The 16,809-nt window shown below is 45.9% G+C and overlaps 1 protein-coding gene across 1 annotated transcript in view; it reads left to right on the top strand.

Moving 5' to 3' along the window:
• The window catches only part of CACNA1B (calcium voltage-gated channel subunit alpha1 B), a 292,665-nt gene that overhangs the window by 249,028 nt on the left and 26,828 nt on the right, over positions 1-16,809 (top strand). Inside the window, exons 37-39 of the mRNA XM_063144790.1 lie at positions 3,690-3,840; positions 6,112-6,239; positions 14,294-14,390. Coding sequence (XP_063000860.1) covers positions 3,690-3,840; positions 6,112-6,239; positions 14,294-14,390 — 376 coding nt within the window. The remainder of the gene's footprint in view (positions 1-3,689; positions 3,841-6,111; positions 6,240-14,293; positions 14,391-16,809) is intronic.

Below are 16,809 nucleotides of genomic sequence, written 5' to 3'. Positions count from 1 at the left end.
CTAACACTCAGGACGTTTTTCCTGACATCCAGCCAGAATCTGATTTCCTGTCACTTGAGCCCGTTATTCCGTGTCCTGCACTCTGAGAGGATCGAGAAGAGATCCTGGCCCTCCTCTGTGTGACAACCTTTCAAGTACTTGAAGAGTGCAATCATGTCTCCCCTCAGCCTTCTCTTCTCCAGGCTAAACAGGCCCAGTTCTTTCAGTCTTTCCTCGTAGGGCTTTGTTTCCGGACCCCCGATCATCCTCTTCGCCCTCCTCTGAACCCCCTCCAGCTTGTCTGCATCCTTCTTGAAGCGTGTTGCCCAGAACTGGACGCAATACAGTTGAGCTTGCTTTGAAGATACTTTAAAGACTGTTAGGCCGAACGAAAGGTGGACGCAAAGCAGCCTGAGCCCATGGCTTGAGGAGAATGCCTCAAAAGAGTAGTTCAGTTGGGAACAACTCCCCTGCTTCCTCTACCTTCTCTGAGGGGACAGAGGCTTTGGAAATGTGTTGTGTTTTAGGTGAGAGGCTTCACTGGAGGTCTTAGCAACCTCCAGAGAGGTTTGGCAAACTGTACTCAGCCACTGGCCAGAGATTACCTTATCATACTCTAATACAGACTGCTGTCTTGTTATTTGTTTACTTATTTATTTATTTAAATTTATACCCTGCCTTTCCTCCAAAAATGGTGCTCAAGGCAGCTTGCAATAATAAAACAGAGATTAAAACAGAAGCATAATTAAAATGTAACAACGCAATTGAAAACACAACAGTAAAATAAACCGCACCTGAATGGCGAGATCACATTCAGCAGCAGACTAGTTTATGTGCCAAAGGCCTGCCTGAATAAAAACTAGGGCTGTGCTCTGCTCCGTTTTGGATCCCCAAATCTGAAGCAGAGCGGGCTGATCTGGATCTCTGAAGCCCGGTTCCAAAGCGGATCGGGGGAGGTCCGGATCGGCGCGAAGCGGTTCGGAATGGTCCGAAGCGGTTCGGAACAGTCCGAAGCTCCAGACGCAGGTAAGTGGGGGGGGAAGGGGGGCTTACCTGTGTCTGTCATGGTCCAGGTGACAGCTTCAACTGAGGACCAGGCCTCATGGCGGAAACAGTCCTCAGCCTGCTTCCAGCTTGAGGCCTGGACCTCAGTTGAAGCCGCCGCCCGGACCACGACGGACGCAGGTAAGTCGGGGGAGGGAGGCTTACCTGGCTCTGCTGCCACCGCCGCAGTCCATCCGGTGGTGGAGGCAGAGCCAGGTAAGGGGGCAGGGGGAGGGTGGCTTACCTGCGTCCGTCGTGGTCTGGGCAACGGCTTCAACTGAGGCCCAGACCTCAAGCTGGAAGCAGGTCACGGTGCACAGCCCTAATAAAAACGACGTTGCTTGCTGGCAGGACAACAGAGAAAGATCCAACGTAGCCTCTTGTGGCAGGGAGTTCCACAGCATAGGAGCAGCCACCAAAAAGGCCGTCTCTCATGTCCCTAGCAGTCATGCCACTGAGGGTGATGGAACCGAGAGAAGGGCCTCCTCGAAGCTCTGGACAGGCTCGAATAGGAGAAAGCAGTCTTTCAGATCTTACGACATTGTAAGCTTTTAATTCATTTCGCTGGAGCTCGTGCAAGAGATCAGCGTGCCCCGGGACTTGTGTTTTATACCCATCACCACCCAAAACAACCTTTCAGCTCCGTCCTCAAAGCACATAGGAATGGAAGCTTTTGAAGAGCAGGCTGCGATAAACTCACCCTTTTCGTAATTCTCTCTGAGAAATCCTTTGCTCTTCGAAATTTCCCTGCCTCCATAAAACGGGGCAAGCGTTCACAGAGAGAAAATGCCCTTCTTTGGGGAGAGAAGCGATTGAACACAGGAGACTCTTCTAAAAACGTCTCACGGACAGAAACCCACTACAACCTTGAGATGCTCCTACATCCATTGGAAATGATACATTGCCAAAGGCATGGGTATATTCCCCTCCTCCCTGCTTCTCAGTTGGTATTTTCGCCTCCATCAAAACAATATTTTGGATGCTTTGATGTTGTTTATATTTTTAGGAGGAGTTGTTTGTTGTTTACTTTTTTGTTTTTTAATCCCAGGCCTCTGTTGTGCATGGCTAGGCTGTTTTTGCAGTGGGAAGTGAAGAGAAAATGTAATTAATTAAGATAATAATAATAATAATAATAATAATAATAATAATAATAATAATAATGCCTACACTGAGCCTGAACTGAAGCTAAACGTACACTTTTTGTTTATAAGCTTCCACTAGCTAGGCCTGCACAGTGACCCTTATCCAGGGTGACCATATGGAAATGAGGACCAGGCTCCTGTATTTTTAACAGTTGCATAGAAAAGGGAATTTCAAAAGGTGCCATTTGTATGTGTGCAGCACCTGGTGAAATCCCCTCTTCATCGCAACAGTTAAAGCTGCCCTCTTTTAAATCTGGTCAAGAGGGCAGGGCTCCTGCAGCTTTAACTTCTGCAATGAAGAGGGGATTTCACCAGGTGCTGCATGCCTACAAAGGACACTTGCTGAAATTCCCTTTTCTAGCAACTGTTAAAGATACAGGAGCCCGGTCCTCCTGTCTATATGGTCACCCTACCCTTGTCAGTATACAGCTATATATTACTTCTGTTCTTCCTTTCCAAACCTGGGTTTAGTTTAAATATGCAGTTAAAGTTAATTGCAGCCACTCAGGAATTTTTGTTAGAGCATGGCCCCAAGAATCTATTCCCCCTTCGGATTTAGTATCTAGAGGATTTTATTCCCGGGATTTTGCTCCCATCCGTAAGTGTGTAAAGAGATTTATGAAAGGTGGTCCATAAATGTCTTCAAAAAATAAAGATGGAAAAGGGGGCTCCAGGTTCGATTCTAAAGTTCTGTATCTCAGCCAAAAGTCCAAGCCACATTTTCAGCATCTTTAAGCTGTGTTTCTCTGCAATGTCGTTATGCTTTCAACAGTTTGGTTTGATGGTAGGGAGGTTTCTGAAATCCCCCCCTCCAAATTTCTCCCAGATTTATGGGTTCCAAATTCTTTCTTTATTTAAGAACATAAGAATTGCCCTGCTGGATCAGACCAAGGGTCCATCTAGTCCAGCACTCTGTTCACACAGGGGCCCACCAGCCATCGGCCAGGGATGAACAAGCAGGACATGGTGCAACAGCACCCTCCCACCCATGTTCCCCAGCAACTGGTGCACACAGGCTTATTGCCTCGAATACTGGAGATAGCACACAACCATCAGGGCTAGTAGCCCTTGATAGCTTTCTTCTCCAGGAATTTGTCCAACCCCCTTTTAAAGCCCTCCTTATGGGTGGCCATCACTACATCTTGTGGTAGTAAGTTCCATACTTTAACTCTGCACTGTGTGAAGAAGTCCTTCCTTTTATTTGTCCTGAATCTCCCCCTTATTTATTTATTTAGAAAATGTAGACCAAGGCAGGATCTACACTACTGCTTTAAAGCGCTTTATAACAGTTATAAAGCGCTTTAACTGCTTTAAAGCGCTATAAAACTGTTATAAAGCGCTTTAAAGCAGTAGTGTGGATCCGGCCCAGGGGTGGCCAGAAGGTAGATTGGGATCTACTGGTGTATTTTGCCGTAGATTGGAATGGGTTTCTGTCTCTGCTGCCAGTCAGTGCAGGCAATACCGAGCTAAGAGAGACGGGTGATCCAACTCAACATAATGCAGTTTCCCATGTTCCATTTGCAGGAGTGCCACCGGGGAAGCCTGGCACGAAATCATGCTTGCGTGCCTCAGCAACCAAGCCTGCGATGAAGACTCCAATCTCAGCAAAAACGAGTGTGGCAGTGACTTTGCTTATTTTTACTTTGTCTCCTTCATCTTCCTCTGCTCCTTTTTGGTGAGTCGGTGGCCGTCCTGTGCCTTGCTGCCCCTGTGCCCCGAACAGGTTTTTCCAAGCTCCTCAGCTCCTCCTGAGTAGCTGATAGGGATCTGCTTGACCCAAAGGCCATCGAGTCCAACCCCCTGCTCAATGCAGGATTCCACCTTAAAGCATCCCTGACAGAGGGCTGTCCAGCTGCCTCTTGAAGGCCTCTAGTGTGGGAGAGCCCACAACCTCACCAGGCAACTGATTCCATTGTCGTACTGCTCTAACAGTCAGGAAGTTTTTCCTGATGTCTAGCCAGAATCTGGCTTCCTTTAACTTGAGCCCATTATTCCGTGTCCTGCACTCTGGGAGGATCGAGAAGAGATCCTGGCCCTCCTCTGTGTGACAACCTTTCCAGTATTTGAAGAGTGATATTTCCAAATGTTATGCGTGCTGTGCTGGCCCCAGCTTTCACTTCCTTTGGTTCGTTTGTTTCGCTGCCTCTCTGAAACCCGTACGCACACAGCCATCGGTAAAACACAGCAGCAAGACGCCTTCCTCTGAACACATATGGGATTTAAAGGAACCTTTTATTTCAGTAGATAGAGAGCAAACAATGTAAAATACTATGACGACGAAGGAAGAGAATCCCGGTAGTCTTATATATTAACAGTGAACTCGTTCTCCAAGTCTGGATCTTTACGTAGCCAAAATGGCACCATCGGCACCAGAGCCAGTGCGGTGTAGTGGTTAGAGTGTCGGATTGGGAGTCGGGAGATCCGGGTTCTAGTCCCCACTCAGCCAAGGAAACCCACTGGGTGACTTTGGACAAGTCACAGACCCTCAGCCCAGCCTGCCTCACAGGGTTGTTGTTGTGAGGATAAAATAGAAAGGAGGAGGATTATGTACACCGCCTTGGGTTCCTTGGAGGAAAAAAGGTGGGATATAAATGTAATAAATAAAAAATAAAATAATAATAACAACTGCAGGGCCCCCATGTTCCCCACTACTGGCTTACCCTATTTCTTCGAATCTAAGACGCACTTTCCCCCCCATATAAACATATCTAAAAACGGGGTGCGTCTTAGAATCGCAAGTGTGTCTTAGGGTTTTTTTCTTCTTCTGTTGGTGGTACTGAAATTAGTGTGCGTCTTACAATCGATGGCGTCTTACAATCGAAGAAATACCATACCATACTTCTTTATTGCGATCCATAGATCCATGAAAAAACAAGCATCAAACATGAAACATCATACAGTCAGAGCGATTATCAACTTTCATCTAATACACAGAGAGCCCTAATCCTGGCCGCCGCTGTAAGAAATTTAGCAATAGCCAAAGTTACTTTTGAGGACTTATCTTCCAACAGAAACTTAACATAAAATTTGTCTGAACTTCTGGACAGTTTGCTCAACAGTGGGGTGATCATAAGATGGCGGGCCTGATTATAAAAGCTACGGGACAGAAGGATATGCTCCATCGTCTCCACTTCCATGTTCCTACAGGGGCACCGTCGTTCCTGAGAAGGGACACCAGCATATCTGCCCCGAAGTAATTCAATAGAATAAACATTGCATCTGGCCTTGGAGAAAGCAATACGATATTTAGCCACCGACAGGTTCTTTAAATAGTCAGCCAGCTGAAGAGGCCCAGCGTAATGAACGTGCAATGCACTGGGAGAGCAAGAAACATGAGAGCGAGTGTGAAAGCCGCAGAAGGCTACGTCCCACAGTCTTTGTTTAACAGACTTAAAAGCAAAATTCAAGCCCAGATTAAGGAGGAGGGAAGAGGAGAGACCGATTGAAGCTGCCTCCCTGGCAAGAAGCTTGGACCAGCTGTTCACATAGTTGTCCTGAGCCAGACATGGAAGCAGACCTGAGCCCCTCCCCAAAAGACTCACTTCCATCCAAAATTTTAAGGTAGACCACCAAGCCCTAAGCGAAAGAGAGCTTTCCCCGGTTTCCAACAAAAATACAGAATTAGGGACACACTTTGGGAGTTGAAGAAGGGTCCTCAAAAACCTTGTCTGCAGCCTATCTATCTCAGATGTTAATCCCCCTCTCCAGATGTTGGAGGCATATAAAAGCTGGGCTGCAAACTTGGCATTAAACACTTTAATGGCAGGCGGTATGAACATTTCCCCCTTTGAAATTTTTGAAATTTTTGAAATACTGTAATAGTAGGGCTGGCCCTGGAAACAATGAATTCAATTTTTATTTTTGCATTCACTCATTAGTAAGAGAGGTTAATGTCTTTCCTCCCCCCACCCCCTGGTCTTATTTCCTTTGCCTCCCCCCCTTACAGATGTTGAACCTGTTTGTGGCTGTAATCATGGACAACTTTGAGTACTTGACTAGAGACTCTTCCATCCTAGGACCCCACCATCTCGACGAGTTCATTCGCGTTTGGGCAGAATATGACCCAGCTGCCTGGTATGTATGTTCTGTCATGCCCATGTCACGCCCTTGTGCAATAGCCTTTGGACAGCTGCTCTCTCATCAGACATCCTGGGGGATTCTACACGTCGTACTGAGGGTGCTTCCATGCTCTCCACCCCGCCTTCTTCCGCCGAGCTCTCCGACCCGGCCAGCGAGTTGGTAGGTGGGCGGCGGCGGTGGCAAGGACACCTCTTCCTCGTCTCTTCGAACAGGCAAGCTACACGATCGCTTTGGCGGCGCACTGGGGGCGCATGGAAGCACCCTCAGTACGACGTGTAGAATCCCTCCTCGTCAACCTGTTTCATCGCCTCAATCCTTTCTTCCCGTGATTGACCTTTTAAAAGACTGATGCTACGTGTGTCTACTCAAAAGCAAGCCCCAATAAGCTCAACAGGCCTTCTTTCAAGTGAGTGCGTAAACTATTTTAGCTAGGGTGACCATAGGGAAAGAAGGACCGGTCTCCTGTATCTTTAACAGCTGTGTTGTAAAGGGAATTTCAGCAGGTGTCATTTGTAGGCATGCAAATGAAAGCCCCTCTTCATTGCAACAGTTCAGGCTGCAGGAGCCCTGCCCTCTTTTGTATCTGGTCAAGAAGTCAGGGCTCCTGCAGCTTTAGATGTTGTGAATTTCACCAGGGGCTGCGTGCCTACAAATGCCACCTCCTGAAATTCCCTTTTCTATACAACTGTTAAAGATACAGGGGCGCTGTCCTCCTTTTCATAGGGTCGCCGTAAACATTTTAGCCCAAGGCTGAAATCTTAAACACACTTACCTGGGAGCAAGTCCCATTTAGCTCAGTGGTAGCACTCCCACACGTCGTACTGAGGACGCTTCCATGCGGCCCCAGAGCGACCCCAAAGCGATCGTGTAACTTGCCTGTAAAAGAGACGAGGAAGAAGCGTCCTTGCCGTTGCCGGCACTGCCACCCACCTCCCTCCTCGATGGCTGGGACGGAGAGCTCAGCGGAAGAAGGTGGGGTGGAGAGCGGAAGAAGCTCTCCACCCCGCCTTCTTCTGCCGAGCTCTCTGAGCCGGCTGGCGAGGAGGGAGTTGGGTGGCGCCGCCGGCGGCAAGGACGTTTCTTCCTCGTCTCTTTTACAGGCAAGTTACACGATCGTTTTCAGGGTGCACTGGGGGCGGATAGAAGCGCCCTGAGTACGACGTGTGAAAGTGCCCTGGGACGTATGTCTGAGTAGAGATGTATAGGATCATTGTGTTAAAAGTGATTGACGATCAGATTACACCCTGTGTTGCGGGGAGGCAAATTAGACACACCTCCTTACCACTTCTGATGATGTCTTTAGCTAAGCTAAGCATAACTGAGCTAAAATGGAAGGGATTGGGGTAGGTGTGTTCTACCTCCCACCCACCCCCACCATAATCTGAGTACTGATGAAAAAGCTATTTCGTTGTGAATCTTGTTGCAGTGGGTGCTTAGAACAGCACTCTCCAACCAGGTGCTCCCCAGATGTGTTGAACTGTGACTCTCATCACCATTGCTGGGATGTTGGGAAGTGTAGTCCAGCACGGCACCAGGTTGTAGAAAGTGGGCCTAGACGAACTGCCTTTGAACAAATGACGGTGCGCTAATTTATTTATTTATTTGTTTATTTATGCATTTTTATGCCGCCATTTAGCCAAAAAAGGCAACGATCACACGAATAAGTGTGGTTGTGTGAATCCACTCACAGCTGGAGATGGGGTGAACACTGAAAGCTAAGTTTGTGATATGTAAGCGATAACAAAACTGTTGTCATGACTTGGAAATTTCCCTTTTGCTGATATGGAAACCCCTCCCCGCAAAAAAAGTGGGGGATAGAAAGAAAACAACCTTGCTAGTGATGTCTAGAAATTGTTATATGATTTCTGGAAATGCGGTTAACAGCACAATCTTATTCATGTCTACTCAGAAGTAAGTCCTACTGAATTCAATAGGGGTTGCTCCCAGGTAAGTAGGTATAGGATTCCAGCCGAAATACCTTTTTGCCTTTAGTTTGCTCTCTGTCCCACGGGAAATAAATTTAACTATCCTGTTGCATCCTTCCCTTCAATTAATCAAATGTTATCTTTGAAATCATGGTTTTAGACCACTTTGAAATGCACACACACACACACACACACACACACACACACACACACACTAATATGAAAGAGAGGGCATTTTATTAACGGGGAATATCTTTTTGTCCATTTGGGATATTTTTAATGCATTTGAAATTTGTCTATTTAAACTGACCAAGAACATCAAGCTATGGATTTTTGTAATGCGTTTATATTTATTGAGGGTGTTAAAGGTGTTAAAACGAAAGATGTACCTCTCCTATTTATGACCACATTAGACAGCTTATTTATGATGAACTGCAAGTGAGATTCGTAAGAGGAAGGAATTCATTAATAGAGGCAACTACAGATGAAACCAAGAATCCCCCGCCCCCAAATATACAAAGAAGTGAATCCTTAACAGTGAGCTATAAGGTTTCCAATACAGAGAAGTAACCATTCTCATCTGTTTTTATTGTGCAACGATACGAAACTTTGAGAACAAAAGGTGTATGTAGTTTGTAATAACTGGTCTATTGAAATAATTGCTTTGTGGTGAATAAAATATCTCTTTTAAGCCTTAAAGTTAAAGGTCTTAACAGTAATGTTAAAAGGAGGAAAATAGACCGTTTTTTAAGACAGGAGAAGTGGTTTTCCTTCAAGGAAGCCATGTTAAGAAAATATCTGGGTCAATTAGGTGTTGGAAAATATTTACACTGTCTGCGCATCCACCAAACTAAAGGAGCGGCAATTTGTATCAAATCTGACATTCTTTTTGAAGTAACTGACCAAAAGGAAGATGTCGAGGGGAGATCTATTATGCTGAAGGAGAATCTGATGAATAAGGAGATCACACTGATTTACTTATATGCACCTAATCAGAAGCAAGGTTTATTTGATCGCAAGCTTTTTGAAGTCATCTTAGAGTTCGTTGAAGGTGAAGTGATTTTTGGAAGGCGATCTCAATGGAGTAGTAAAAGCTGCTCAAGACAGGAAAAATAAGTCAAAGGAATCTACCAATACACTTCCATCTAGCTTTTTAAAAAGGATTACATTTGACCAGCTACAAAAGAGGTCAGGGCTCCTGCAGCTTTAACAGCTGTGATGAACAGGGGATTTCACCAAGTGCTGCATGCAAATAATACAAAGGACACCTACTGAGATTATTATCATTTATTTATTACATTTATATCCCGCCCTTTTTTCCCTCCAAGGAACCCAAGGCGGTGTACATAATCCTCCTCCTCTCCATGTAATCCTCACAACAACAACCCTGTGAGGTGGGTTGGGCTGAGAGCCTGTGATTGGCCCAAAATCACCCAGTGGGTTTCCGTGGCCAAGTAGGGACTAGAACCCAGATCTCCCGACTCCCACTCCAACACTTTAGCCGCTACACCACATTCCCTTCTCTATACAGTTGTTAAAGATACAGGAGCTCTGTCCTCTTTTCCATATGGTCACCCTAAACATATTGCCTTTAAAGAAATGTTTGTCTATAAATAAATGCTTATTGATTCGATTTAAATAAATGCAAACATTTTAAATTAAACCCATATACATAATAATAATAATAATAATAATAATAATAATAATAATAATAATAATTTTATTTGTTACCGCCTCTCCGTTTGGATCCAAGCAGGGAACAGCAACCAGTATAAAATACATAAAACTGAATTAAAAACATAGTATACATTATTAAAACATCCTAAAAACACCCTAAAATTCTACTGGATTGGCCTGCCGGAAGAGATCATAGCTTTCTTAAATGCTTAAAGACTGTTAAGTTGATGAGTCCTCTGGCAGGCCATTCCACAGTCTGGGAGCAATAGAAGAGAAGGTCCTTTGGGTAATGGTTGTCAGCCTAGTCTTTGCTGACTGAAGTAAATTCTTCCCAGAGGACCTGAGTGTGTGGGGCAGATTTTACGGGAGAAGGCGATCCCGCAGGTAGCCTGGACCCAAACCATGTAGGGCTTTAAAGGTGATAACCAACACTTTATACTTTGTCTGGAAACGAATTGGCAGCCAGTGAAGAGATTTTAAAACCGGTGTAATGTGGTCCCCCCTAGGTGTACCAGTGACCAGCCTGGCTGCCATATTTTGAATTAGTTGAAGTTTCCGGACTAGGCACAAAGGTAGCCCTATGTAAAGTGCATTGCAGAAGTCGACCCTTGAAGTTACCAGCGCGTGTACCACCATCTTTAGGTCTTCCGACTCTAGGAAGGGGTGCAGCTGGTGTATCAGGCGAAGCTGATAGTAGGGACTCATGGCCGTTGCATCTATCTGGGCTGTCATTTGGAGCGACGGACAGTAACAGTAACCAACAGTAATTCCATATTGATGCTACAGTCCTATACACACCTACCTGAGAAGGAGTAAGCCCCATGGAGCATCTGAGTAGACATGCACAGGGATTGCACTGGGAGGCAGCGTTCTTTCACTGCAACTCAAGCAATGGTCCTTCCTAGTTCAGAATAAAGGTTCGTTCTCCACTGGAGATACAGGGGCTTTGAACTCTAAACGTGGCCTTCACATTTCTTCTTTCTTTGCCATGTTTTTAGGAGGAGAGTGTCATGAGGTCTTGGGAAGGATTCGCCTGTCCCAGAAAATTTTCTTTGTCATAACTTACGGTTATTATTTTTTTTCCTTTCCAGTTGCCGGATACATTATAAAGATATGTACAATTTATTGAGAGCGATTGCTCCACCCCTGGGATTAGGGAAGAGTTGCCCTCATAGGGTAGCATACAAGGTTTGGAATTTCGGAAAACCCCATGCAGTCTATTAGCTTTTCATTTTTTCCCTCTTTTTCTTTTTTTTGCCTTGATTTAGAACTTTTAATTCTTTTCTTCTTAAAAGAAAGAAAGAAAGAGATTAAGTCTGAATCGCGAAGGCAAAGAAAAAGAAGAATGACCTGGAATGTAACTAACCCGTTGCCTGAACAGGAATGACCAATGACCCCTCCCCCACTTCATGCTCCTGTTCCCATAATGCATCTCTTTCCTCATGCACACCTCTAATCCCACTTGCCCGGGCCTGGGCCGACTTATGAGACAGTCAGCTTTGCAAATATGAACTCCTGGAGACCAGGAGTGGGAGTGATTGTGGGGAGCCCTGCTACACCCTAAAATCTGGGAGCCAGGTGGGATCTACACTTATGAAAAACACCATTAATGATGGGGTCCGATAACTGATGGCAACATGTGACGCTCGTCTCATAACGTTGCGTCATCGTGGTTTTCTCCTTCTTTCCAGCGTATTAACTTTTTGATGTTTTAATGGCCTTGCAGGAGGTCGTATGTGCCCCCTATCTTCATTAGCGCTGCGTGTCTCTGAAATTTAAAAGTGCGTTGTTTAGGCAAGCATGTTCATTCGATTTCGGCACCGAAAACAACAGCTTCCCGCGTTTGTCATGCGCAGCGATCGTAGAACATTTGGGGTGGAGAGGGAGAAGGCAGGAGAACAGGAAGTGGGCGCATCACTGTAACGACCGACTTCTAAAAACTCCTAGCTAAAGTGACACAAGATACAGTGTGTCCTGGTTTAATGAATTACTTACGGGAAAGAGAAAGGTAAGTTACGCTCTAATCCCTGAGTGTGCCCCGTGACGTTTAAACTCGCCAGAAAAGATGCCGTTTACAGTGGTAATAAACAACGCTTGTGTAGATTCGCCCCAGGTCATAAGCAAGAAAAGTGAACATCCAAATAGATAGCAGTCTTATCCATTCCAACTCGGTTGGAGCGTTCTCCACCTTTTCATCCCACCTGTGACATGTCAAAATATTATCTGCAGTGGGGTAAAGGGTGTGTGTGTGTGATATATTCCCTTTGGGGGAAACTGTCAGAGGGCAAATGCCATTGATGTGCAGGAGCCAGAACCTCCCTGTTTTTCTCTTTCCCCATTCTCTCTCTCTGAGCAGACGAGCGTTTTATAGCATGATCACGGCTGGCCGCTCACAGATCTTCGCGGGTCGTTTTGACGACACAGCAACCCTCCTGTGTGTCTCCCGCGCCTTCTGTTGTTTTTCCCGCTACAAAATAAGACCTGGAAAATCCAGTTCTTCTCAGCCGTAACGATAATGGCCCTGTTTCCTGCCATGTGCAGGGAGAGGTTGTGCTATAAAAAAACGGCCACTGAATGGGCCATGTAGTCGCTGCTTGCTTCCTCTTTCTACCCCGTGTGATTCTGCCCATCCCTATTGTGGAAGAGAAGCAGGAAGCACAGCAACGGTAAGGGACATGACACAAAAGGAAAGGGGATGGCGATGGAGGAGGAAAGAAAGCAAATCATTGGGAGCTTGCCTAAATGGTCTTGCTCATCCCTCCATAGATTCAGGCAATAACCACCTGAATGTTCCTGAGTTCTGGAGTCACTCTGTCCACCAAAGCTGGGCATTGGTTGCCCCTAACCTGGAAATTCTCTAAAGACTTCTAGGTTAGTCTGGACCTTTGCCTGGGCAGGAATTGTGTGTCTGACGCTCAAGGCGTGATTTTTAGCTTCTGTCTCTTCACCCTGGCTTTTGGCCTCCGACTCCTGGCTCTCATTCTTCATCTGACCACGGCCCAGGATAAATTTTATTTTTACCATCTGCCTTCACACCCGAAGGGAAGATCTTGGCAGCACACAACCATCAAGGCAGGGAGGCAGGGGGGATCATGGAACTCAGGAGAGTTGGGAGGCAACGGTCAACATAAAGCAACCAAAGGTTCTGTAAGCAGCAAGAGTAGGTTCACAGTAGCAAGAGCCTGCCAAAATAAGATAACGAAACTCTCGTCTTTCATCCACACGATTGCAAAATTGGGCTCTGGCAGGCCTGTCCTAAGGGCACAGTGTCTCTGGTCATGCACAGAGCGACATTGCCTCACTGCTCAAGTTATGTCTGTAATGTTAGAGGGAAAAGAGGAGGCTAAGGGGAGACATGATAGAGGTGTACAAAATTATGCCTGGTGTGGAGAATGTGGAAAGGGAGACATTTTTCTCCCTCTCTCAAAATACTACAATCCGGGGTCCTCCCATGAAACTGATGGGTGGGAGATCCAGGACAAATAAACGGAAGGACTCCTTCACACAGCGCATAGTTAAATTATGGAACTCACTACCACAAGATGTTGTGATGGCCACCAATCTGGATGGCTTTCAAAGGGGGTTGGATAAATTCCTGGAGGCGAAGGCTATCCATGGCTACTAGCCCTGATGGTTGTGTGCCACCTCCAGTATTCGAGGCAGTAAGCCTGTGTGCACCAGTTGCTGGGGAACATGGGTGGGAGGGTGCTGTTGCACCATGTCCTGCTTGTTCATCCCTGGCCGAGGGCTGGCTGGCCATTGTGCGAACAGAATGCTGGACTAGATGGGCCCTTGGTCTGATCCAGCATCAGGGCTCTTCTTATGTTCTTATGTAAAGGGGAGTTGCGTTCTTCCATCTCTATTTTACCCACTATACATGTCACTTCCAAATTAAGCAAAAGTCCACAAAAAGAAAAAGGAAACGATTTCATTTCAGCCACAGCTGACTGTCCCATAAGTCTCCCTACCAGCTCTCCTTGGCATGACGACTATAGTTACTTTACACACATGCACAAAACCCTGTTTGAAAATATAGAGGTCCCAGACCCTGATGTTCCCCTTTTATGGTTTTAACCCCATTCCTTCCCACCCCTTTGTCCAACATCAACCATCCCGGACTGCTAATGCAGTTATTCAAATCTCTTCTATATATTTATTAGTGAGCAGATGGAAGGAGACTCAAAGAGATGAAATTGGAGAAAACCTCTTGATTAACTCTCTCTGTTTTGCTTCTTTTCCCCTTGAAAACCAACAGCCAATCTAATCTAATTAACTGGACCTCTCTCTCTCTCTCTCCTTGTCTGCTTTCCCCCTTTTCTGTTTTCCTCTTTGTTTGTGCTTTTTAAAAAATTTCCTCCCCTGCCCTCCCCCCCCCCCCCCGCTGCTTTGATCTTCCCTCCTTCTGGCTGTTGCTTCTCTCTTTCTTCCCCTCCTTCCGGTTCCAAGTGGCCGCATCAGTTACACAGACATGTATGAAATGCTGAGACACATGTCACCTCCACTTGGACTGGGAAAGAAATGCCCAGCCCGCGTTGCCTATAAGGTTAGAATGCCTTCCTGGATGACTGGTGGCATCCATGTGTCATGGTCACTAAGCTGAATGCCTTCTTCTTCTTCTTCTTCTTCTTCTTCTTCTTCTTCTTCTTCTTCTTCTTCTTCTTCTTCTTCTGTGGCTTCTTCTGTGGCTTCTTCTAAGCTCTTTCAGATGCTTTGGTGTTCTAGCTCAGGGGTGTCCAACGTACGGCCAGAAGGACTCCCCAGCCGGGCCCACTCCAGGGTCTCCTGAGGCATGATGTGAACCCCCCATCCCACCATGTGGGCTCACCTGTGAGGCTCAAGAGGGATCAGACCCACCCGTGGCCGTAGCTCTTTCAAAAGGGTAACTGTCCCCCATGGCCCTGAGATGAGGAAGATGTATGCCAAAAAAAGTGGGGGATAAGCTCCAAATTTCATCTTTCTCCAAGCCCCAGTCAGATGTTGAGCCTAGAAAATCTGAGAGGGGTGTGCGGATCCCAACTCTCTAAAACTCAAGGTGTAAGTGTTCAAAACAAGGACAACACCCACCGGAGAGTTATTTATCTGCCGCCTTCCCTTTAAGAGGTCTAGAAGTGTGCTGGATCGCGGCCCCTGCGTTAGTCATGCCTCTCATCCAAGCGGCCAGAAAAGAAGTGTGGGATTTGTGTGGGAAATGTCGCTTTCTGATCCATTTGAGTTGGACACCCCTGTTCTAACTTTAAACATTCCACTTGCCAATCATTACAGCTACGGTGGCCATTATCCCTTCCTAGCTAGCTGAGCCTGTCCATTAAAAAAAAAACACCTCTTGATCCATTTTTCTGATTCCCCTCCATCTTTTTCTGTCTGCTTCAGGTGAGAGAGCAATGGAGCATTTAGCAAATCCTCGGCGTCCGCTGGTTCTTGCTCTGTTCTTGGTGGGAGACAGTGGGCATGTCTACACCAGCCCCGTATTCCGGGATCGTCCCAGGATCGTGTTCATCCAAATGCCACCCAAGGGATCCCGGGAACAGGCAGGGACGATCCCTCCATTTTCCTGGGATAACCCTTAGGTGTAGAAAGGGCCAGTGTGTACCTTAAAAGAAAGCACGCAGTACAGTCCTCATAGGTAAAACAGGGAAATCTTTAGGACCCAATTGAAATCCTGTAATGATGGGGCCCGGTGGATTTCAGTTGGAACAGAATTCCACAAGCTGGGTGTGTGTGTGTGCAGTGGGGAGGCATTCTTGAAATGGTCCTGGGAAAAGAATGTGTGTAAGGAGAATAAATCCACCTATGCAAATAAATCCACCTATTCCGTATTCTGTACATGTTTCAAGGCCCCAAAAATTGTCAAAGGAAGTGGGTCTTTACAGTTAAAACACAGCAGTTTTATTTGTGACCCTCTCAGAATTTAGATGGTCAGGAAACTCCCCCTGTTAGTATGTTTAAGTCAAGGCAACGCTTGCTTAAATCTGCTTCAAAAAGACATTTTGGTCTCCTCCTCTCTAAAGAACGCAGGGGTCTGGTTCAGACAACACGCTAAACCGTCCTGTTTAACCACAAAATGGTTAAGGGAATGCATTAACCTTTATTTATTTATTTATTTATTTATTTATTACATTTCTATACCGCCCAATAGCCGGAGCTCTCTGGGCAGTTCACAAAAATTAAAACCATTCAAAGTATAAAACAACGGTATAAAACCATAATATAAAATACAATATAAAAGCTCAGCCGGATAAAAACAGCAGCAATGCAAAATTACAAATTTAAAACATCAAAATTTATTTATAGACTGTTAAAATGCTGGGAGAATAAAAAGGTCTTCACCTGGCGTCTAAAAGCATATAATGTAGGTGCCAAGCGAACCTCCTTAGGGAGCTCATTCCACAGCCGGGGTGCCACAGCAGACAAGGCCCTGCTCCTGGTAGCCACCTGCCTCACTTCCTTTGGCAGGGGCTCGCGGAGAAGGACCCCTGAGGATGACCTTAGGGTCCAGGCAGGTACATATGGGAGGAGGCGTTCCTTCAGATAGCCTGGCCCCAAGCCGTTTAGGGCTTTAAATGTGGTTAAGCAGCATGGTTTCGCGTGTTGTCTGAACCAGGCCAGGGAAGGGGACATAGGCCTCCTTTTAGAGGAGTAATTTATTCCTGTGCTTTAAGAATCTAGATGTAAAGCTAGCCCCCGGTCCCCCTATATAACATCTACATGAATAGCTGTTCTCCTTTTGTTCCTGCAAAAGCAACTCGAGAAAATTCCCCAGCTGATAAAACACCCACCTGATATCTTTGTATCAATTCCTTGTGATTGTCTGTTCTTCTGACCAACCAACTCCTTTTTTTAAAAAAGATTTCTGGGTAAGGATTGGAACAGGGATGTCTTTTAATGAACTATGAGATAATTATAGTTGGCAGCACTGGAGGAGGGAGAGTCTCTTATTAAATGTGGGTAATGCCATAAAAAAG

Source organism: Elgaria multicarinata, chromosome 19 (genome assembly GCF_023053635.1).
Source record: "Elgaria multicarinata webbii isolate HBS135686 ecotype San Diego chromosome 19, rElgMul1.1.pri, whole genome shotgun sequence".
Lineage (NCBI taxonomy): Eukaryota > Metazoa > Chordata > Lepidosauria > Squamata > Anguidae > Elgaria > Elgaria multicarinata.
The sequence above is the reverse complement of the archived record's forward strand: the minus strand, read 5'-3'. Positions and strand labels throughout refer to the sequence as shown.